The 24,556-nt window shown below is 37.8% G+C and overlaps 2 protein-coding genes across 3 annotated transcripts; one reads left to right on the top strand and one right to left on the bottom strand.

The window, feature by feature from the left end:
- The first annotated feature begins 223 nt into the window (after nucleotides 1-223).
- LOC139710881 (exosome complex component RRP40-like) lies at nucleotides 224-7,788 on the top strand. The gene is made up of 4 exons (XM_071622805.1): nucleotides 224-421; nucleotides 2,964-3,113; nucleotides 5,991-6,142; nucleotides 6,726-7,788. Exons 1-4 carry the CDS (start codon nucleotides 251-253, stop codon nucleotides 6,937-6,939), a joined length of 687 nt encoding a protein of 228 aa, XP_071478906.1. The 5' UTR covers nucleotides 224-250; the 3' UTR covers nucleotides 6,940-7,788.
- Nucleotides 7,789-14,732: 6,944 nt separating this feature from the next.
- On the bottom strand, nucleotides 14,733-24,512 carry LOC139710875 (ERI1 exoribonuclease 3-like). Of its 2 annotated transcripts, none has more exons than XM_071622798.1 (8): nucleotides 24,402-24,512; nucleotides 21,588-21,902; nucleotides 20,609-20,722; nucleotides 19,873-19,932; nucleotides 18,795-18,886; nucleotides 17,958-18,030; nucleotides 17,343-17,439; nucleotides 14,733-16,450 (listed from the first exon to the last, which is right to left on the bottom strand). In XM_071622798.1, exons 2-8 carry the CDS (start codon nucleotides 21,870-21,872, stop codon nucleotides 16,371-16,373), a joined length of 801 nt encoding a protein of 266 aa, XP_071478899.1. In that variant the 5' UTR covers nucleotides 21,873-21,902; nucleotides 24,402-24,512; the 3' UTR covers nucleotides 14,733-16,370. The 2 variants fall into 2 exon arrangements, with proteins under 2 accessions (XP_071478899.1, XP_071478900.1); XM_071622799.1 differs by having other exon boundaries at nucleotides 21,588-21,828; nucleotides 24,402-24,502.
- Nucleotides 24,513-24,556: the final 44 nt, after the last annotated feature.

Genomic DNA, 24,556 nt, shown 5'->3' with positions numbered 1-24,556 from the left:
AGAAAGAAAGAAAGAAAGAAAGAAAGAAAGAAAGAAAGAAAGAAAGAAAGAAAGAAAGAAAGAAAGAAAAATAGACCTAAAAGCTTACTAGATTCTAGTATCATCCCACGAGTTATCAAGGGCGCCAAAGTTTTACAGTGTGCTCACACTAAACGTATGATGGCGCTGTCGCTCGGCAAATGATTGAATTGAAAAGACACTTCACTCGTACGCGATGGCGGATTCCATTCCTGTCACACGTGAGGTTCTCATGCCTGGTGATGATGCTACAAACAGGATTAAAGACAACCAAGTGGGACAGGGAGATATTACTCTTGGGCCAGGATTGAGGCAAGATGGTGAAAAGATAATTTCGACAAAGTCCGGATTCTTAAAATGTAAGAAACCGAACGTGTTTTGGATTGACTGTCATCAAAAGAGGGTAAGGATCGTTATTAGGCAACAAAATAATCGGTACATGGGACTATTGTGAGCAAAGACGAGTAACTTTGTGTAGACACTGCGACTGGCACTGCATTGCTGCACTAGCAATCAAAATTTAGTACAGTGTAGTAGCATGCAGCAAGAACTTCTGCAGAGCTACCAAGTCTCACGTATTCTGCGTGAGACTCAAGCATTTAGGGGCCATCTCACAATCTCACGCATGACACCCATTTTTCTCACGCATCGGGTGAAGTCTGCAACTTGGGCCTAGCTATATTATAATAATGAGCATAGCTCAAGAGATGAAAGTGATAATTGCAATTGAAGGTATATTTCCCTTTTTTCTTTTTTTCTTAAGTATGCACCTGATCGCACCATTAAGAGCTAAAAATTGAAAAAAAAGCTCCCTACCGTGGGAGGCCACAGGGGTGAAAAGCCCCTCCCACACCCTCGCTCGCCGCACATTCGCATACCGAGATGCCGAGTCATGAAATCTCACTCGTACCATAAATTTTTTTTTGAACTTGGCATCCCTGCTTCTGACAGATTTGCGATCCATTAAAAAAGTTTTTGATATCGCGGGTTTTTTGTATTTTTTAAAGGATGGATTTGAATCAATTGCAACCTTATTCGAGATCGATTGGGGGATGATTTGCAGCCATAATCATTCACAACTAGGTCTAACGACTTTCGTTAGACTTATAGTTAGAGTAAAACCTCACCAGTTTTTGGACACTGACAGTGACACTGGGTGATTTCAAGTTCGGTGCTAGTGCTAGTGAGATAGCACTAGCACCGGAGATAAAACCGAACTTGAAATCACGACGGTGTTTGGAGTTGACCTCAAAATTATGGCGTATTTCCGGTTGCTGGTGCTGGGCTTGATGTTGAATGTCGTCTGCGATCTGCTGAACCGAGCTCCGACGATTTTTTGAGCGATTTACGTGCTTTTTCACCATTGACCAACACTAGCCCCTAGGGATTAACATTTTTGTCATTTCAAGTTCGGTGCTGGTGTTAGCGTTGCCGTGCGAGACTCCTATGTGTCCTATTCACATCTATGAATTATAATAGATGCACGTTTTACACTGTGCGTGCAAAAGTCTACTGTAAAAGTGGAAATTTTCGCGGTGTTGAAATTTTCGCGCATTTCGCGCAACCAGAAACTAGTGCGAAAATAAAAGCACGTGAATATTTTTGTTTGCCCTGTTATCCTCCACGTGCTGTCGTGATTCCGCGGAATTAAAAACATGCGACACTCTTCTTATCCAGCCGAGCGCGAAAAATTCGTCGCGCGAAAATATCCACTTTTACAGTATATGCTAATGGCATAATGCAGTGGTCGCCCACGTAAAGAACACAAACACTCCAGACATGGCCATATAAATCTGAGCCTGGGAGCAAAATTAAGATTTGGGGAGTGGATGAAATTTGTGGCATTTGTCTTCCTCACTATGTCTCTAAAACTAAGAAATTTTGGCTACATCTTTTAATATTTGACTGTAATTACGCACAATCACTTTTTTCATCACGCAATTCCCGCAGAGCTCGCGGTGCTGTGATTCCAACACCTAGTGCTGGTGATCGATAATTTTGATCGGTATCACCTCGTTAATCTGACCGTCGGTGTTGGAGCTCGATTTAACGCTGTTATTCGGGGGCTAGCACTAGCACTACCACCGGCGATAAAACCGCACTTGAAATCACGTCGGAGTTGGGATTTGACCTCAAAATTATGACGTATTTCCAGTTGCTGATGCTGGGCTCGGTGTTGAATGTTGTCTGCTGAACCGAGCTCTGCCGTTTGTGTTAGCGATTTACGTGCTTTTCGCCATTGACCAACACTAGCCCCTAGGGATTAACATTTTCGTCATTTCAAGTTCGGTGCTGGTGTTAGTGTTGCCGGTGGGAGACTTTTCACATCCATAATAGATGCACGTTTTACGTGCAAAGTCTATGCTAATGCAGTGGTCGCCCTCGTAACGAACACGAGCACTCTCGACTGGTTGGATTTTTGGGGGGTGACTTGGGGACTTTCCTGTTGTGAATGACAGTGCCAGTATGTGAAATAATGTGATATGTGTGTGTTGTGACAATAGAATTTGCTAGCTGTGATTAGTGACAGTGTCCGGATTCTGGAGGGTGGCTGAAAACTGGTAGTAATTTATTACTCTATTCATACTCTTCATAGTTGGGATGGTCGATGGGGCCCAACAAGTAGCATGCAAGTTGAACAAAAGAAAAAGATAAAAGGCATTATGCACAACATTTTCACCAACCATGTTTGTGATATGCAAACTACACATTCATGTATTGATCATAATTCTGGCAAATGATACCTTCAACAATACTACAACAAACACATTAATACCGTATGTCAAAATCTTCATTCTGAGTGAATTCTTGAACCGAATGTAATACTAGAGATATTATCCTAGTGTCTCTACTAGTAATTCAATAAAGCATAGCATGCAAGAGATTGTAGTGGGTTTTTAGAATATTTTCTCTGACACAATCTTTCTTTCCCTTTAACCCGACAGTATGTGCCTGCCAAAGGGGACAAAGTGCTGGGCATTGTGACGCAGAAGGCTGGAGATATATTTCGTGTGGATATAGGGGGAAGTGCACAGGCCATCCTGTCCTACTTGGCTTTTGAGGGCGCAACCAAGAGGAACAGACCGAATGTACAAGTGAGTAGAGGGCAAGTCCAAGATAAGGTCCCCTCAGAAGGCAAAATTTCATCTTTGCTCAATATTGACATATTTGGTATCATTTTGAAGCTTATGAGTTGAAGTTTTGATTTCCATGGAGGAAAAAATTATATTACGTAAATTTATGCAAATTTCAAGGGCTTCATTTGCATAAATGTAAAACACAGCGTTACGTATGGGACATTTATAAAAATTAATATTTATCCAAAGGAAAGCAAATGATATTTGATTAATATGTGGACATAAGAAGTTCATCAAATAGTTTAACTTGGTATGAAAATTTAGGGATTATGCAAATGATTATGCAAATTAGCTCGTGTCCTATCATGAGATGTCCCATACGTAACAAAATGAGGTCATTTTTTTAGGTTTTTTCTGAAATTGCTAAGGTTATTTGAATGCCCTTTTGGAAAGTTCTAATTTATTGTTTAGAGAAATTAAATACCATAGAAAAAAGAAAAAACAGTAAAAGAAATTTTTTTTTATAAGGCATTGAAATAATGTTACGTATGGGACAAATGGGTTACGTATGGGACATCCTCATATATATTGCATGTGAATTCCTGTAGCTAGCTGGGAAGGTCTCTCTGTACACAAATGGTCAATCATCCTGAAGAAAGCATCCCAACTTTGTAGCTACTTTTTGAGTTATAGACACTTGAAACAATACATGAACTTGACTGAACAATTTTCAGAAAGGGGGAGGGGAAGATGGCAAAATACACAATGAAAATCAGCATTAAAGGGATGGTATAGTTTTTGTAGAAATGGGGATTCAGTTTTCAACATTTTATGAGATGACTGGAAACCAATAATATGAATTACTAAAGAGCATACAATTGTAAGACTATAGGAATTCAAAGTTAATTTGATGGAGATCCAAATTGAAACGGTTGTGATATCAAAAAAAAAAGATAAAGTAAAATGATTTTTTTTAAATTGCAAGTGATACACAAATTGTCCTTATTCAGTTTTCAATAGCAGCCACAACAAAATTAATGGGTACATACATACTGAGGTGTGAATCAAATCAATGACCTGACTGCTAGACAGACATCATACATCTACTCGATTACTGGAATTCCACGCAGCAGGTATTGCTTATCTATTGAAATTAATATTTCTTGTGTCAAGTTGTTTTTTATTGAAACTAAATGGCAAACTGCCCTTCTTCAATGGAAGTAAACACTTTAAACTATTCAATTTTTTAGTAGTAACTATCCTGATAAAAAATAGGGCATACATACTCAGGTTAGTCATGAAAAATATAGAATATGATTGAATATGATTATGATGGTAGATATTTGGGGGATATTGTTCCCTTGACAATCTGGATCAGTATTTGAGTAATTTCAACTGATTCCACCTCAATAATTATGCAAAAATTTGTTTATGGGTATTTTGCAGAATTATTTTGCAAAATACCCATAAACATGGTTCTCCACACACTAAACGAATGGGGGACAAAGGGCATGCATACTCAGATTGGTCATAAAAATATGAAAATATGATTGAATATGACTATGATGGTGAATATTTGGGGAATATTGTTTCCTTGACAATCTGGATCAGTATTTGAGTAGTTTCAACTGATTTTACTTCAATAATTATGCAAAATACCCATAAACATGGTTCTCCACACACTAAATGAATGGGGGACAAAGTGTCCCATACGTAACTGTCCCATACGTAACACGTCATGTCTGTCTTTAATTAGAACCTGTAATTAGAGCTTTTTGCCTAATGACATGAAACTTACCTGTGATAATCTTGAGTGTTGTGACTTTCATCACAGTGAGTTACAAGTTGTAGAATGAAATACTTTCAGAGAGTTTTGAGGTTGAAAAAAATGTTCAAAAAAACAAAATTTTTCTGGTCCCATACATAACGGCACATATTTTCTCTTCTAGAATATAATTGTCAAGGTCATTTTTCTCAATTTTTTACATGATTATACTTCTCCTAGATATCCATCACCATGATAAAGTTCAATATGATCAAAGGCCATTAACACTATTTTTCAGGTCATAAAAGTCTCTGAATGTCCCATACGTAACGCGCGTGTTATCTTGGACTTGCCCTAGAATGCCCTGATAAAGCAAAAGATGGGCTCAACCGAGATAAAGTCATATTTATCATGTTGACATGGTAAAGTGTTGCCTTTATTATTGTTTTCCCCAGTTTTCACCTAATATTACGATAAAGTAAAGTATATGTCATAAAATTTTAGACCAATGTCTGTATTTTACTTTTAGCTTTATTACAGTGTACGTCTTTCATGCAGTTTGGAGATAACAATGATGCTGTTAATGCAATTTTCCTCCATGTCTCTATATACTCTCTGTGTGTAAGGTGTGTTGGAGTTGTCACAAGATTATGGAATCAATTTCATGAGGTTGACCTAATAGATTAATGGGTCGTGTGCTACCAAATCCATGTTAGCTGACAGTAATAAAATTCAAAAGTGATAATTGCTCAGATTTTGATAAATCTTGTTTACCTAACATTCTACATGTTTTTATGTTTTTTAATGGCTTCACAATATTCACTACAAACTTAAAAAAGAAAAAAATGTGATGAAAGGTCACCGAGCCACAAATGTTATGAAAGCATCAACTGGTCTGTAATTATGGTACTATTCCTCAAACAGTTACCTGAAAAGATTGGGTAATATGGTACTGTCTTGCACAAAACTCACCAATGGCCTGCTCAAAACATTAGATGCAGTGATGAACCATTGTTCTCTGCACCTCATCACAGCCAATTATAACTGTCATTTTTACAATCTTTCCGAGCAGAACACCATCATGTGAGTTTCAGATTTTGCTTTCTAAAAATTTTTTGAACCACTTGTAGGTTGGAGATGTACTGTACGCCAAGCTACTGGTAGCCAACAGGGATATGGAGCCTGAGCTGGTGTGCATTGACAGCAGTGGGAGATCCCAGGACTTGGGGTCTGTTGGCACAGAAGGGTTCATGTTCCAGTGTACCTTGGGACTTGTCAGGAGGTATTAAAGTAGTAGGGTTGTCTAATCATATGTATTTCTCCCACCCCCTGCTGATTGTAGAGGAATTTCTACAAACAAGTGTATGTGCCTATACTGAAAGGTTTTCAGAAGGTGCCATACATTTTTCTTTGAAAGTACTTTTTGGCACAAAACTGCGTAGCTTAAATCACGTTCTTAGATAGCCTGAAATGTGTGGCAACAAATAACGAAGATTTTTTACAAACTTTCTATTCCTCTTTTTTTCTTGTTATCTTCTTGTACATCCATATTGCATGAATTGTGTGAGAGAAACTTCTCAAACAGCTGGGAAAATAGAAATATCATGAGCACATATTTTGATACACTATAAATTTTGGTAATGATTCACATTTAGTTGCTTTTTACAATGGTCCAAATCATCCTCCTGAAATTTCTGTATTTTGCAAAAAGTGTTGTGTGTCAAACATGTTTTGATCTCACTGGACGGCAGAGAGATTTTTGTGTGCAGCGTCCCACTCGGCCCCTGCTGCAGTGGAACTGAACTGCATGAGAAAGAGTAGTACAGAAGCCACATTGTTACCATCTCATACTGTTATCATTGCAGACTCCTCTCACCAGACTGGCCCCTCATAAGGCTTCTAGGCGAGAGAATCCCCTTTGAGATTGCGCTGGGCATGAATGGACGGATCTGGGTGCGCGCCAAGACGATCTCAGCCACCATCGCCGTGGTCAACGCACTCTCATGCTCGGAGCACATGACAGAGGAGAAGATGAAAGAAATGGTCAATAGCTTGGCCGATGCACTGGCCGGTTTCTGAATGGACAATTGGCAAGCTGCGATGAAAGATGACGACCGTTTGCCATGTGCAAAGACATCAGCAGATCCAGCTGTGCTGGTATTCAGTCAGCTATTTTGACTAGATCATGAGAGAGTGCTGTTTTGAGGTGTACCCCAGCATCTCATGTGGACAGATGTCGGATGGTTATAGATCACACCCCAAGATGTCAATATAACCACAGTGCTGGAAAAGGCACACGTTTTCTCACACTGGGTGGCATTGTTCTACATTCGATCAGGCACAGCAAGAGTGCATCTGTGTTCAAGATAGAATGATACATAGCTTTTGTGATGATGAGCACTGGTGAGCAGGTCATAGGCCAAAGGGGCAACATAATGCCTCTTTCGTAATCTGTTGTGTCTGGGATTGCTGAATACCAGGAGACATGATGTATGGCATATGTTTAGTGTTCCAAATGGAATACTATCAAGCTGTTCTCTGATTCCAGTCATGATAAGGCGTAACTTATAAAGAGGTCTTCCCTTTACTTTCTTTGGGCCTGTAGTTGTCACTTTGGAGTTGCTATGTAGGTTCAGTTCATCAACCGGTAACCAATGATATGTTTGCTACCACAATCATATTGTAAATTCGTCAAAATTAGTTCTTGACAAATATCAAGTAAAATTTATTCTCTAGCCCAGCAAATATCAAATAAGAGAAGACAAATCTGCTGTGATGAAGGCAGATATTTAATAGCAAAACCTATCAGTGTAGATATTCATTGGTAAATCCATGTGGGATAAATCATCATACAAAGTTGTAAGAAAGATTTTTAATCATGAGTGAAATACTAGTTTGGTATTTTATAGTAGAAAGCAACATCATACTCCCATCTGATCTTGAAGCAGAAGAGTTCTCTTTTTTTTGTTTTCGTTTCTTCGTTTGTCTGTATGGTGAAAAGATGAGATGGCTCTTGAAATGTCTGTATTCAGTCACAGCTCAAAATTTAGTGTCATTTTGAAATTCCTCCCTGGAAGATTTTTACATCTGGCCACATCAATCTCGTCCAAAGTTTTAATCGGATGATATCTCAATTTCCTTCTATATCTACATTGTATACATTCTCTCTCTCTCTGTATCTCTCTCTCTCTCTCCCTCTTCTATCATCATTCGCTTTGTATATGTATTAATTTGTCAGTTGTTTTCCAAGTTCCTTACATTCCTTCCTTTCTCAACTCGATTCCTAAACATTCCTCATTGGCTTCCTCTCCTATTAGCCGGGTTCACACGTACACCAATTAGCGGGATACAAATCTCGAGATTTGCATTGCGATCGTCATCCCGAGTTTTTTGCACGTGTGGACAGAAAAAACCCGAAAATTAGCGGGATAAGCATCGCGATGCTAATCCCATGAAATCTTGCGCTGGTTCGTCAATTAGCGGGATAATTGGCCCCGGTAATAATTGGCGCTGGTACGTGTGAACGGTCGGGATTAGAATCTCGAGTTTTACATCCCATCATGCAATGCGCACATCACAACAGCAAGGCCTCTGCGAAGAGGTCCTTCACCTCTTTGGAGCACAACAACAACAGCGCGCGAAACACACCACTGACGCGTAAAAGACAATGGACAAAGGTAAGTGCGCGGAGGCAGTGATAGAGGAGGGCGCTGTGTGACCAAGTTTGCAGGCTTTGCTGTTATCTCTATCGGCAATTAGTGGGATAATTCGGTAGGTGTGGACGCTCGCCAAATTAGTGGGATACCGATCGCGATTGCTATCCCACTAATTTGGTACGTGTGGACGCTCGCAAAAAAACTCGAGATATGGATCGCGATCGTCATCACGCTATTTTGTACGTGTGAACCTGGCTATTGTAATCACCTCTTTACTTTCTCATTTTCTGTTCGTGGCATCTTACTTTTTTCCTCTCCTCACTAATTTGCTACGTGTGGACGCTCGCAAAAAAACTCGAGATATGGATCGCGATCGTCATCCCGCTATTTTGTACGTGTGAACCCGGCTATTGTAATCACCTCTTTACTTTCTCATTTTCTGTTCGTGGCATCTTACTTTTTTCCTCTCTTCTGTCGTGATGCTCATGTAAGATTTTTGAATTTTCACATTGACAACGTTACGTCAATCAAATCATGGTGTAATATTTGTGCAGTTCTGTGCTACGCTTTTACTACCAGCTCTAACCCAATACAGGGTTACATATATTACACTTGAAATATTTCAGATTGATGTTATTTTGAGCTTGAGAGAACCAAAGTTCATGTTTCTGTAAAACCTGTGAGATCAGAATATTTGTGAAGTTGATGGTAGGACTATTAGTGGAACAACTATGTGGTCTTTTGCAAGACCAAAGTTACTGTGTATAAAAGTCATAATAATCAGGCATACTAATTGATACTGTATTGATTTCACTGATCTGAACCTAAATGGAGCATGAGAAAAGAAGACAGGACATTGTTTAAAGATGATGTTGCTTTTCTGGAATGGCTAATGTAGGCTGACATTCTGTTTAATTCAGTTTTTGTTGTTGTTTTGAAATGCTTGGAAAGTACTGTACTGAATTCCTATTGCACTGTCTAGTGCGCTTGTAATTGTTGAGTACGCGCAGCAAATGTTTGTTTATTGTGACATCAGAGCCATGCAATGGAACAAAAACTTTGAGTCAATTGTGAGTTTAACACGGGAGTCAATGAAATTGGTGACGTCAGCCATGCGCCATCCATTTTTGCTCAAATGAAATTGCACAAGCATGCGATAGTACTTTAATTAATTGAATGTCACATGATGGGCAATCAACCAATTGGATAGCTACATTCTCTTTATGTGTTGTATAATACTTGAAAATGTACCCATCTGTTAAAGATAATAAGAACAGTTGTACTTGACAGAGTACACAGTGAAATTATCATTTTTTCCCTTATTTGGCAGCAAAATAAAACCACCAAACATGATTTGAATCATCCAGTACTGTAATCTGCCATTTCATATTTTGTCTGTTTTGTTTTGTCCTGGTCTCACACTGAAAATGCCAGAAATTAGCCATGCTACTTCAGTACATTTACACAGTGCCACACATGTAAAATACATGTTATCTGCATTGACATCAGTTTATTTCATTTTTAATTTTAGAAAATGCCTTTAAGTTTGAGCAATGTTTGTGTTGAAGACAGATTGAGGCTGCGTGTCTTTGCTTGATCCATCACTGTGCCGAATGCTTGTTCGTGATGATGATGACTGAAATGATGCCCTCGTAGACTGGACATTTTCCACTAAGGGCAACAGACTTTGGGGGCCTGCATAATGGCACATCCACTGATCTCTATTTATAGAGATCAGTGGGCACTTCCAACATTATAAGACAACCCAGAAATCTTTATATACATGTACTCCATTAGCAGTAAACCTCAAATGATGCAATTAATATTTTTCTTCTTTTTTGTTCCAGTTATCTTTTATGACTTCCAAGTAGCAAAGTCAACATGTGCCCAAGTTGCAAATTTTTGTCATGCATGTCAACTTGTGCTGGTTTGTGAAAACACGATACAGTGAATGATGGACTTTTCAAGCTAATGTTGCTTCGACGTTGTGGCATCCATGCAGGAAAAGCTAAGATGTGTTTGGTGTGGTTGCCTTTTGTTCTCTTTAACAAATTTGGGATTAAACCATCATCCTTTGAGAGTCAAGCCTTGAAATGAAAACATGAAAACTGCTCAATACATCAGTTCCTCAAAAGTGGCTTGGCTTCTGGTAGAATCATGCATTTCATTTCACTTCACCGTAGCGGAATATTTATGTACACTGTATAGAGTATAATGGAACTTGCAAGAGCTATGGCTTTGCCGAGATTTTGGTCTACAGGAGTTCAGCACAATAAGAGCATGTAATTTCTTTATACATGTAGCACACTGCATAATGCACATGAACTGCCATATTTCTATAATGTCAAGATACAAAACTCAAAATTCAAATTAAACTCAAATATACATGTGGATTGAGTAAATGCAGAAGTGTTAGTAGAACACGGCATCAGTGCAGTTTGAGGAAAATCTGATTAATCTGTTCAAAATAGACAAATTTTTGAAGTTTCAGTGTTGCAGTCACTGGATAAGAAGACTACACTGTACAATAATTTGTGATGTCACAGCAGGACAATGATATAAAGAAAGTGTTCTACTAATATTAATGCATTTACTCTATCCATATATATATATATTTCATATATATATGTTCATATATTGATATATATTGGGGTTTCATTCCCTTTGAATTAAAGGGGATGGCTAGTAACTGATCAGTGGGAATCAGTGGGAATGCTGTAGGATGATTGTTCCAATCCTTGTCGGATTGATTGAAGAGTACATTATATATCTGTTGTTGTGTGAAAATTATTTGCTTCAGAATGGTCTCATATTCAAGTAATGTGCAGTTTAATGTTTCCAGGTAAGCGTGCCTGGTCAGTGACGGGGCATTAATCTGCACATTACTTGAATATGAGACCGTTCTGAAGCAAATAATTCTCACACAACAGTAGATATATAATGTTCTCTTAAATGAATCCCACACGGATTGGAACAATCATCCCTCAACATTTCCACTGATTCCCACTGATCAGTTACTAGCCATCCCCTTTAAAATGAAGCTCAACTGGAAGAGTTTGATTAAATGCAGTTGTAATTTAATGCAATAGTTCACATCATTTACAGAAGTAACTTATACATTCTGATGGTTCATGATCACTCTTGACACAATGCACTGCTACTACACATTGCATAGTACAACAATGAAAAAAAAAATGGAATACAGTGTAATCATATGAATCACCAGTTAGACACACATGACACATAAAACATTTGCACATGGAAGCATACTGCTAGAAACTTAAAAGGACAAGTCCATCTTTATATACATGAGGATTGAGTGAATGCAGCAATATTAGTAGAACACATCAGTGAAAGTGCTGGATGAGAAGACTACTGCAGTGTATGATGTCACATGTGTAGAACGATACAAGGAAAATATAAAGAAAATGTTATTTTTGGAAAAAAAGTACACATTTCCTTGAATTGTCTCTGACGTATGTGAAGGGTAATATTATTCCCCCTGCCTTCTGGAAGAGGCAAGGCAGGCCTTTTCTTATTACTCAAGAAAAGTAAAAATATGTTTATTTTTATTTCTATTTTCTTTATATCGTTCTACACAGGTGACATCACAAGCTGTAGCAGTCTTCTCATCCAGAAGTGATTGAGTAGAAACTTCAAAATTTCATAAATTTTGAACTAATAGTCTAATTTTCCTCAAACTTTCACTGATGTGTTCTGTACTAGTACTGCTGCATTCACTCAATCCACATGACTGTGAAGGTGGGCTTGTCCTTTAAAGGGATCGTACAGTTGTGGTTGAGACCTAATTTCCGGTTTCTAACATTTTTAGGTGAGATAGAGAGAAATCTAATATGAAATATGAAAGAGCATGCAATTTTATGAGGAATTCAACGTTTATTTGATAAAAATTGGTTTTGAAATGGCTGAGATATCCAAAAAAGAATGATTCTAGTAAAGTGTGGGACCCACACTTTGTAATGATCGCTTTGTTTTACTTTGTTTTTGGATGTTTCAGTTATTCCAAACCCGATTTTCATCAAATAAACTTTGAATTCCTCTTAAAATGGTAGGCTCTGTACTATATCATAAGTGTTTTCTTGGTATCTTGCGAAAATTGAAAAGCCTAATTCTCATCTCAACCAAAACTGTACTATCCCTTTAAGAGAACCGTATCACTGAACTAGAAACTTAAGAGACTGATTGGGCAATGTAAATGGAAGGGGGGGGGGGGAGACACTTCTCCTCATCAAGAGAGAACCTCCATCATTAAAGCAACCATGGAGCACTTTGAGCCATTTTCAAAGTACAAGGTGCATGAAATGATATTGAAATATAAGCATTTTCACCTGACCTTTGACCCATTAATGGCCAAAAACTTTCCCTACAGAATCATTGAGTGGTATTGCATGTATGTACCAAGTTCAATTAAGTGTAAACCTTGAGTCATTTCCAAGGCATGGAGAAAACAGTGTAAATTCAGCATTACAAAGAGTAATTATAGCATTTTAACATGACCCATGACCCTATACCCCATGACCCAAAACTTCCGGAGAGAATCAGTGTCAAAGTTTTATGAAGATACTTGGAGCCATTCTTTTATACAGAGATCATGGTACTATATCTGGTACTACATATAAACACACTTTCATGAAAATACAGTCAACCTCTTGCCTAAATCAAATCAATTTGAACTTTCATCAGATATAGCTTCAACTTAGAGAAAATTGGACTTATGAGGGATTAAAATCAATAGAATTTAAAGAGGACTTGAAAAGAACTTCGACTTTAATAGGTGAGTATTTGACTTATGCGAGGTCGACTTATGGATAAAGTAAGGTTGACTGTACCTTCAGGCATTGCAGAGATACAAGAGAAATTGTGGAATTTTAGAATTTGACCTTGAAAGTTGACCTTTGATGCCAAGCATGTGCACCCACAAGTTGATACGTGCAACTTACTGAGTCCACTCATGCATAAATATGAGAAGTTTCATTTGATTACCTCAACATTTCTCAAGTACCATCATCAACAAAATTTATTATGGATGGACGGACGGAAGGATGGATAGACAGACACCCAAAAACATAATTGCATCCTGCGACACTTCCTGGTAGAGAAATACATACAGTGTACATGTATTGACTCCAAAGCGGTCAAACTTTTTTTTCCCCCTAGCAATGTGTGCTACATGAATCATTCCAAAATTTGAAGAGCATCAAATGATGCAAGAACATACGAACTGCAGAGACCTTGATGAGGTTTGCTGTGTTTACTCTAATGAAAAGATACAATGCTACGAGATACTGTATGAGAACAATGCGAGACTGTTGCAGAAAGACACAACAGCACAATGAACAGAACTGAATGCCTACATTCGACTGTCAACACGGCCAACTCTGACATGATTGCATGGCTGGATTATAGCCTTCAAAACACAAACTGTAACGCAAAATAGATGTCACAGGTTCTGCAATTCATTATATGTCCACAGAATGATAATGCAAATTATGGATGCTTGTAACTCTACATTGGATGCAGTGAAATGATGTACATTTGGTGCAAAAATAACTTAATTTCTTTTTTTTCTACTCAAGCTTCATTTTGCTGTTATTCCCACAGTAAAGCCCCATTGCTACTACAATTGTACATTGTACATAGTAATTCTAATCACTCACTAAAGACTTAAAATAGAGAAATACTAAATGGATTACACTGTACAGCGACATGTATTGTTTCACAATACAATAGTACAACATCACACTTTTTTTTCTTCAATATACATGACAGTTAACCTCATGTGAGGAAAGTGCACTTGGATCAAAAAACAAACAAACAAAACATAACCAAAGATGATGGGAGTTTGAAGACGATTTCTGGCAAAGTTGGATTATCTTCATTTTGGTTGCAAAATATTGGAACAGAGGTTTTAAAGATAGCAGCCCTTTCTAGCAAGACTCCCAAACTGTCATTGGGTTTTTGTCAAAAAGATGGTATGCAAATGTAATGTGAACTGAACTAGAAATGTTGCTGTGGCGACTGGTATGCCTCCACCATAATGCATGGTTCTCCTAATACGTCTATAGTACGTCTTGACAATGCGTGATGACTTTTGACCCTTTTATAAATTCATGCACTGAGTAATTTTCAAGGTATGGAGAAATTTCAGTATTAAATAGTGAAATAATAGCATTTTAACCTGGCTTTTGACCTATGGCCCTAGAATTCCCAGGAGAATCACTGTCGGGTAGAACATGCATATGTAAAATATGTACTAGGTTTCATGATAGTACCTTAAGTCACTTTCGAGATACGGAGGAAGAAGTGAAATTTAGCACTTTCACTTGACCTATGACCTTTTGGCAACAAACTTCCAAGAGAATCTCTGTTGGGTAATAAAAATGCTGCAGGCATTGCATAAATATGAGGGGAAATTGTAAAATTTTGAGAAGTTGACCTTGATCTCTGACCCCCTGCCCTTTGACCCATGACCCTCAAATTCCCTAGATAATCACTGCCAGTCAGTGCATGCATATATACTAAGTTCCATGAAGATACCTCAAACCATTTGCGAGATAAGTAAAAAAGGTGATATTTTAACATTTTCACTTGACCTTTAACCTTTGACCTTTAACCTCATGACCCGAAACTCTCTCTGGAGAATCTTCATTTGGTAGTACATATATACACTAAGTTTCAAGAAAATACCTTCAGGCATTGAATAGATATGGGAGAAATAGTGAAATTTTGAGCATTTGACCTTGACCTTTTGACCTTTGACCTTGAGAATGTGTACCCAAAAGTTGATAGGCACAACTTCGCCCATTCATACATATACATGCCAAGTTTCATTAGGATACCTCAAACAGTTTTTTAGTTACGCTATCCACAAAATTGATTACGGACAGGACGGACGGACGGATAACCCGAAAACATAATGCCTCCAGCAACACTTTGTGGCGGAAATAAAAACGGTATGCATAAAATTTCATCTCTGAACTTCAAATTGGACAATGAATGATGAGTTTTCCCTTTAATTTCAGTTAAATGAGTGCTGTACCTCCAACTGTGTGATATGATGATGAGGTCTTCACTTACACTATCAGTTAAAAAGGTTCAGTAGTCACTTCAAGTCAAAATACGGGTATACCCACTTCTGTCCAGGATGTCTCAAATTCTTGAATTCTTATGTAACAATTTGGCTGACCGTAGATGAAAAGGCCTTCACGCGAGATGAAGAGACTCTGCCAGAAAGAGTAGCACTTGATTTGACTATCTTTTGACTTTTTAATTTCAATTTATTAATCTTAACTGACTGCTGAGGAAGCATTGGATCTATTTTCCACTCTTGAGATATACGGAAGTCTAGTGTGTGCTACAACCTGACCTTGCAGAAACTCTAAAGATGGTAGGCTGTACACAATTGTAGCTCTGATTTATTGTCATTGTTATAAATAGAAAAGTGTCCATTTAGTGTACCGGTACCAAATTTTGAGTTAATCTCATAATATTCCCATCGTGCTGGTTGCCACGGAGATTTATAGCACCTTTCTGTTCCACGCAAAAAATGAGGGTGTCTAAACGCACTTCAACACACCCTTGTCTTCACAAACCCTTCTCTCAAAGACGAAATTGCTACATACCGGTATTTCAATTTCAATCATTGATTTTGGTGGCTCTCCACATCCAATTTTGACGAGCTGATAACCATGTCGAAGCTGAGAATATCCTCTTTTCAAAATATGACCTCACCTTCAATGAAATCTTTTCTGGCAACATTCACAGGTGTTCTGTGTGATTGGGGATCACATTTTTCAATAGAAATCAACACATATCAAGTCTTTGCTAATCCTGTCATCTCTTGCCAGTCTGCTTGAATTTAAATCTCTTCTGGGCGAGAGCTCGTAAGATGTTGGCGATGTTGCGACAGTCATCTGCATTTGATAAAAAAAATATATATATAAATTAATAAATTGCACAGAATTATGACAAGCATCATACTCAACTGCCGGCTGGTGACTGACTTTAACTGAGCTTACAATGCATCTAGATTCTATGCAGAAAACAGTCAGTTACTATAGCTAGGCAGTGAAACATCAACGTTGTCCAAAATTTTGCTTGTGTAAAGCATCTTCACACACTTTATCAATGGATATTCCTGCTTATTCATTCATTTGTCAATTTGTTCATTCATTCATTTTTCTCATTCATTCTGTTATTCTTTACTTGTTGGTAATCATTATTTTCACCATTATTTTTGTGAACCCGTTCGTTACAGGAACCTGGTATACAAGGTTTCCAAAAGGTAGACGAGAGTGTCTACATTCATGGCATAAATTCATGTCTATTTGTTTTATGCTGCTCAGAAAATGGCTTTGATTGAAAAATTAGAGTTTCCTTTATCAATGTCTGTTTTTTTCTGGATGAAAACTGCATGTATTACACTATTATTTGTCTTTTTTCTAGTATAGTGTGTATCAGTTTTGCTATAAAATTCATATGAAGATGCACATAGCAATCACGGTAGATTTTGGCTTTCACTGACCCCATTCAGGTGCCTCTTTTGCGTTTAACAAAGAGTTTGTGAGCCCATCAGCGCAGGCTCTATTCATACCTTGTGCCAGACTGATATTTTTATTGTTTGATGGCACATGTAGCTGACCATAGAAAAGGGGATACATGTACAGATTGACTGCTTTTGCACAGGCAGATTAACATTTCCGTTTTCTGTCGGCCTGCAAAAAGAATCTTGTTTGAGGGCATTAAAAGGCTCTCAGAGAATTGTGGGAGGAGTGGGTCAACATATTCTAGTGGATCTTCATTCACCAATGCCACTGTGATGTCTTCCAACGTGCTCTAGGTGCAGTTTCTCCAACATCTGCATCATCCCCTTGGGGAAATGACCAGTCACCACTGCAAAGGACTGTATGGATGAAGAGATACCACATTCAATTTAAACATGTTACAACAGTGGACAAGGCCTTTCTATTCTTTTGAATTTACTTACCTTGAATAATTTGTTGTAAAAAAAAAGAAAAGATTCTAACACATCCTGATGCATTAATGAGTATCTTATCATAGATTAGATCTGTCCTGACCTTTGAAATGGTTAAAAGAAAGATGTTCCATTTCCATTCCATTTATTCACATTTGAATCAATTAACAACTGTGACATACATACAAACAATTGGCATTACACACGCCATTTTGAACATCAATGAAAAAGTCCAACATTGAATACCAGTAAGTCAAAGTAAATTCGAAGGCAAAGTCAGTTTAAGTCAAACCATTTTCTTCAATCCTGACTGAGTCAAGGTAAGCATGGCTGGCTGTAAAATGTACATAATTTTCCAATATGGCAGTACTTGTATCTTATAGTGGTTAATGTGAGTGTTTGGTGTTTTTTTTTAAAGATGTTATATAAAAATTGTACCTACGTACCTTTTTTATGTTGATCCACTGTCGGAAATATGATCCATACGGAATCTCAAAATAGCCACACTGACTTGGTAACCTAGGATTCCAAAGAGAAACCATTATCAAAGAGAGGTTTGCCTGGGGTCAGACAGTGCCTCGATAACAAAGTTGAACAAGTTAACAATCAAAGCAAAGTCGACAATAGCTGATCAAAATTTTGAATTTGACGATTGTCTTATGTCTGAGGAATCAGGTTAAGAAGGACTAACTGATAATTGATCATCATGCTACCATACCAATGATTACATGAACTAAGTGTGAGTGTCTTAATAAGACATCTTCCCCTTGAAGTATAACAAATCTTGCAACAGTATTTCTGCCTGAGTGAACTCCCTATTACACAATATCTTTCCATCTCATACAAATTCCACCTATTTTGCATACTGGTGAGTTGAAGGTATTCTCAACACATTAAACATGTCTAACATGTCAAATGATTAGAGCAACAACAATAGATCTGATTATGAAATAGGGCCTACTGCCTCACACTACCATCTAGTAGACAAAAATTAGACACTATAATACATGCAACAGTAAAATTACATGTATGATGCACGACACAAATCTGTCTATAGCGGCCACACAAAGGGAGACCAAAAAAGCGGCTGTTTTAGACTGGTGGCCGCTATAGACAGGTTATTCAACATGCTTTTTCTCTCAGAGGGAATTGTCTTTAGTGGTCATACATGACAGGTGGTTGCTAAGACAGATTTGACTGCATCTTGGCAAACACAAACAATATGCATAATGAGACATTTTCGGGAGTAACTGTAAAACACTAAGAATAAGCATGAAACTCACATCGTTTTAAGATCCCAATCCCCACACGTGACAAATATAGACTTCACAGCAGGATCCAGTAGTCCCTCACGCAACATCCAGTCATTAAGGAGCTTGAAACATGAGACAAACAGATCATTTTTTGATTATCCTTCTTGATAAAACTACATGTATGCACTAGACTATGATATTGATGTTCTAATCAGGCACACACTGAATTAAAAACAAACAAACTAACAAAACAAACAACAACAAACAACAACACATGGAAGCCAATTCAAGTGTAAAATCTGAAGTGAATGGCTTCTATGCCTTACACAATCTCTTTTCAGTGACTATAAAACATTTCAGTGCAGCCTGAAGAAGATTACCTGTTATGTACAATGTATAAGGGGGTGTCTTGAGACAATACATTGGCATGTTCTGTTATGAAAAATAATATAATGTAAAATGTGAAATGTCTGCACATTCTCTTAAGGGGAAAAAAAAACATTAGCCACATGACATATTGCAAGAAAATGATAATAAGAAGATATCGTTATTACCGTATTATCACTGCTGAGGGGGTGCAAATACCATTGTCCTTTTAACAGCAAGGGTGCTTTCCAAATCTTTATAAATACCATATTAAACATCTTTTGATGAAAACTTGGAGTACAAAACAAGAGAGTCTGATTGGCTTGGTACAAGTACATATGGAAAGTTGCAAGAAAACAAATACACTTGAACATTGTAAGTTATGAACTCAGAATCTCCATATCAATTGAATGTAAATGCAATGTTTAAAGTTATAATAAAATCCATGTTTACCATGTCTGTAAGTAGCAGATATTAGTCTGTGATAGTGAATTCAGCTTAGAACCCAAGGCTTTTTAACATTCATATTAGTTCACAAGTGGCCAGTACTACACACTTATACACAGACAGCCTATTTTCACGTCTACAATCAAAAGAAAAACATTTACAATACTCCTTTAAAAGCAAATAGTGTCTACTCTTGGAAAGTAATTTGTAATAGACAGAAGCATTCAATGTCACAGACATAATATACCACAATGTACATCTACATATATGATTCAATACCGAGTTGATAACTCACTTTTAATGTTTCTGCAAAAGTTGGTTGACCTTTAACCATTTCTGGTGTTATGCCTGTCAACTGGTAAATGTCAAATGGCAGGAGAGAGACAGAGAGAGACAGAGAGAGATAGAGAGAGAGAGAGAAGGAGAGAGAGAGAGAGAAAGAGGGACTGAACAGATTAGATTGATATCAATATCTTATCCTGGGCAATTGTGACAATGGCAGTTAACACTGGACTTCTAAATTAATGACATTTCCCCTCTCTTTTGTGATCATTTCAGACAACATTTACCCACTAGGGGAGGGGGGGTGAAGGATCTCTAGTATGTACAGTGTTAACCAGAGTTCTTTCAACGGGTACCAACAGGTATAGATATACATGTGTATATATGTACAGCATGGAGAAACTGTAGAATTCTGAAAATGGAAACAACAAACCAGACACTTAATGAACACAGTGTACGCTACAGGTATTTTCTTTTACTGCTGGCCTCTAAGGTACATAAACTTTGAATGCACTTGCATTTTCGACAAATATACATAAATCTTTGCATTTACACATGATGTAGATGCATCCACGTGTTACTTTCATGCACATACATGACAAATCATAATATGACCATCCAATACGGAAACTTTCAAAACTCTTCATGAGGGACAATGTTAAATGCTTTCCATCATATCTTAAAAAGTTGACAAAAATAGGGTTTTGCTTCCCTACGCAATATATCTCTGATGACACAAATTATTCTACCTTTGTGCAGAAATCTCCAACGCCATGAACTTGTGGCTCCACATACTGGTGAAATGTTGACTCTGTCTCAAATGTTTTCCCACTCACTTTCAGCACTGGCAACTCTATGACTTCCTGAGATGGCGGGGATGAAAGATTGACAATATAACATGTAAATGGATAAGTACATTATATGTACTTATCCATTATATTGTACAAGGTGTGCCTTTTCATGTTTCTGTGAGGCAGATTCATGTAACATGCCTGCATGCACACATACACGCTAGCTCTTTATAAATTTATCAGATGGTTTTTGCAGTATGAAATTGCAGGAACAGCCATGTTCTGCAAAATTGATATTTGATAGAAGAAAAATCATTTGATATTGTATGTCCCAGTACCAGACACTTTTATGAAAAAAAAATGACCTGATGAAAGTACTGTCTACTTTACACTACGCATGCTGTACATTGTATTAAACAATAAATATAACGTAGGTTCTTATTTTCAATTCAATTTATAATTTCATTCTAACTTTGGCTGTAGGCAAGTACATGTCCTTGGAAAGTACACTTGTATTTTGAGGAGATATTGGTATTTTTAAACAAAGTGAGAGCTTGTTGTCAAGCAAGCTTGAAATGATGCAGCATGCTAATGAGACAAAGAAGGTGACTGTAGACTGAAAGATCAATTAAAAAAAAAAGCCTTCCATGAAAGACAAAAGAAAATTAGTATAAAATTCACTCATCACTCTCAATTTCAGGACAAGCCTTAGTGGTACTATAACTCTTGATGTTGACCTGAAATGCTAATCAACATGATCACAAGAAACAAGATGATCACAGTACTTAATAAGATACTGACACATAAAAGAGCTTAAAATCATCCCGATGCTGATATTTAAACTAAAAACAAATTTGGTCACGCAGATAACACCATTCATCAATTTACAAATTAAGGATAAAAACAAAACAAACAAAAATAGAGAGAAATATAATACCTGTGGATGTATCTTCTCATTCTCTAAGCACGTAGCCTCAAAATCTAGCACAAGGAAATAGTCGTAGTCCTGGGCAACGATATTCCTGTCTCTCCTGAGGCCGGACGATGCCATTACTGCAGTCTTCCTATCATCACTTGCCAAGAACGATGGATGGAGGAACTTCTGATGGGATGTGGAAAGTTGTCGGCTTAGATCTGTTGTCCTTGGTTCACAACACCGCCCTCTCTGGTAGGTGTAGCTTATAAGGTGTTTGAAAGAGGAGATGGACCGCCAGCCTTTCATTTGAGTACCCTACCATACATTCAGCTATGACTGGTTGAAAAGAAAAAGATAAAGGTCTATCCAAGTCAGTATCATATCAGTACAATGTATATCCAATGCTGTAAAACATGATATATTCGCGGCATGAAATTTTCGCGAATTGGAGCCGACGGCGTTTTTCGCAGCATGAAATTTTTGCGAATTGCCACTGGGCTTCAATGCATACAGTGTAGACAAGAACTTTCACATGTATTTTAATTTTGCGAGTCTCGGCGCTCACGACATTCGCAAAATTACAATGCACACGAATATTCCTTGTTTTACGGTATTAAAGAACTTCTTTGTTCTCTTCCTCCTCCTTCAGATTAAAGGGGCTGTACAGTACTGGTTGAGGTGGGGATTCAGGTTTATAACATTTCTAAGTGAGATAACGAGAAACCTCTTATGAAATATGAAAGAGCATGTAATTCTAAGAAGGATTCAACGTTTATTTGATGAAAATTGGTTTTCAAATGGCTGAGATATCCAAAAAAAGTGATAGTAATAAAAGGCGACAGGCCACGCCTTTTATTAGGATCTCTTTGTTTCACCTTGTTTTTGGATATCTCAGCCATTTCAAAACCGATTTTCATCAAATAAACTTTTCATACCCCTTAGAATTGCATGCTCTTTTACATCTCATAGAGTGGTTTTTGAATATCTCACAGAATGTTAAAAGCTAAATCCTCACCTCAAACCAGAACTGTACAGTCCCTTTAAGCTTTGTCCTTTCTTTCTAAACATTCTTTCTTGGACTCAAAGATATGGAAAATTGATTTTTGAGGATCTCTATGACATCCTGGTTTGTTCAGAAGGTTGAAAAAACATTGTAGTAGGTAGACCATCTACATAGGACCTACATACATATAGGTTTGAGTCATCAGAAAAAAATAACCATGATCATTCAAACTGAGCTCTTTTCATACCTTAAACTATAAGTTAATGGATAAACAGAATATTTAATCTAGGTGCCACAGTGCCATAAACCTTGAAGAATAATTTTTAACTTGCACATCGCTGTTTTTATTCTAAACAGAAATGCTAGTGTTGATCATTATTGTGTTACTGCATCATAGCAGACTTACTATAAAACACTACTATTTACTTCGGTACTTTAATAACCCCTCGGTACTCCTTGTACACAGTCATACTGTGGGAGCGCCCTGAGTTGAAAGAGTTCTGCCACTAAACGCTGGAATACAACCCCACATTTTCGCGGTTCTATAAGTTACGTATTTCACCAGCAAAAGGCTTACTTTTACACTCTACATACGTCTCTTATGTAATTCATACTTGCCGTTCACTTGCACACTTTGAAACTGACCCTACGGTCTTGAAAAGACGTTATTCTACGAGTCCATCTCTATTCTCCCGTTCCTCCCTTCATTTTTCAAAACAACCTTTGCAAAGGCACATAGCGCATTGCCGTTATGAGTATGCATGAAAGGCGCAATGTTTTTCGCCTTTGGACAAGGCCCTTTCGCTCTCACGCTGTCGTGCTCGGCTGGGATATCGCTTCTTCATTCGCCCAGTAAGCAACGCAATACAGCAAGAAGGCCTTGTGATAAGGCTACATTGCACTCCGGTTAGCTGATGCACACAGGTTTCAAATCCGTCGTATGGAGCAGTTGTCATTCTCACAGATTCCTCTTGTTGACTGGATCATTTAAAGTCTCCAATATTTACAGAAAGGGACTACTGGAGGAGCAAAACGTACCCAGGCAAGTGTAATATCAACAATTGGACCAAATCTGTAAGTATTCAAATTGAAGAAATTTTGAGTGCTTAAGTTGGAGTTTACCTGCGAATCTACCCTCTACCGTGACTCAATATCCTTCCCTACACAGCCCGAACGCCGGCTGTGTTTCGCAGTTAAATTTACTTCTGAACAGTACTATTTTAGTATTTATGCTATGCTATGCTAGCTACTGACTGCCCTTGGAATACTGTACTGTCACACTCACATTGCAGTCACATTCACACAGCACATCCAATCCTAAATATACACAGCCCAGCATGGCGTCTGGTCGGGCTAATCCAATCCCACTTTGCCTAAGTAAAATTACAATACAAAAAAAATGAAAAAAAGAGGCATGTTCAACTCAAAATACAAGGCCAAGGGCAGGCATAGTCTATATTTTTATTTATCCTCTCTCATGACCACCATCTCATATGCCACTGACATTATACATACGTAGCTTGTCTATCTATCAGTGAGGTAAAGTTGATTAGCATAACGATCACGGGAGTTAGTAGAATTCTAATGTTATTGTTATTATAGTATTGCATCAATTTGTAGCTGCATGCCGACTTGTACTTTACTCGCTACATAAATAGTTACGAATGGGACTACAGGGCACCGCGATTGTACGCAGTTCTACGGCACGGGTCGCGCTATAACACGAACTGTTGACTGTACAATAATAGGCTACACCAACACAAATAAAATGTAGGCAGTCAGTGAACAGTCACTCCATAACGGGTGCCAGGATTGTCTATCTACAGACTTACGTATTTCACATCTATCGTTGAACTGTAATCACTCGGGATGCATGTAAAAATCTGAAGATATCCTCAACCTCGAAAAAGACAACAACAGCAAAGCAAAAGGGTTCACTCGGCCCCGTTTTTTGTGCATGCAATGAAACGTAAATAAATGTAATGCG

This window comes from Diadema antillarum, unplaced genomic scaffold (genome assembly GCF_040938485.1).
Source record: "Diadema antillarum isolate AM-2024a unplaced genomic scaffold, OU_Dant_1.0 seq00001584_RagTag, whole genome shotgun sequence".
NCBI classification, from domain to species: Eukaryota; Metazoa; Echinodermata; class Echinoidea; order Diadematoida; family Diadematidae; genus Diadema; species Diadema antillarum.
This window is presented reverse-complemented; position numbering and strand designations above follow the sequence as displayed.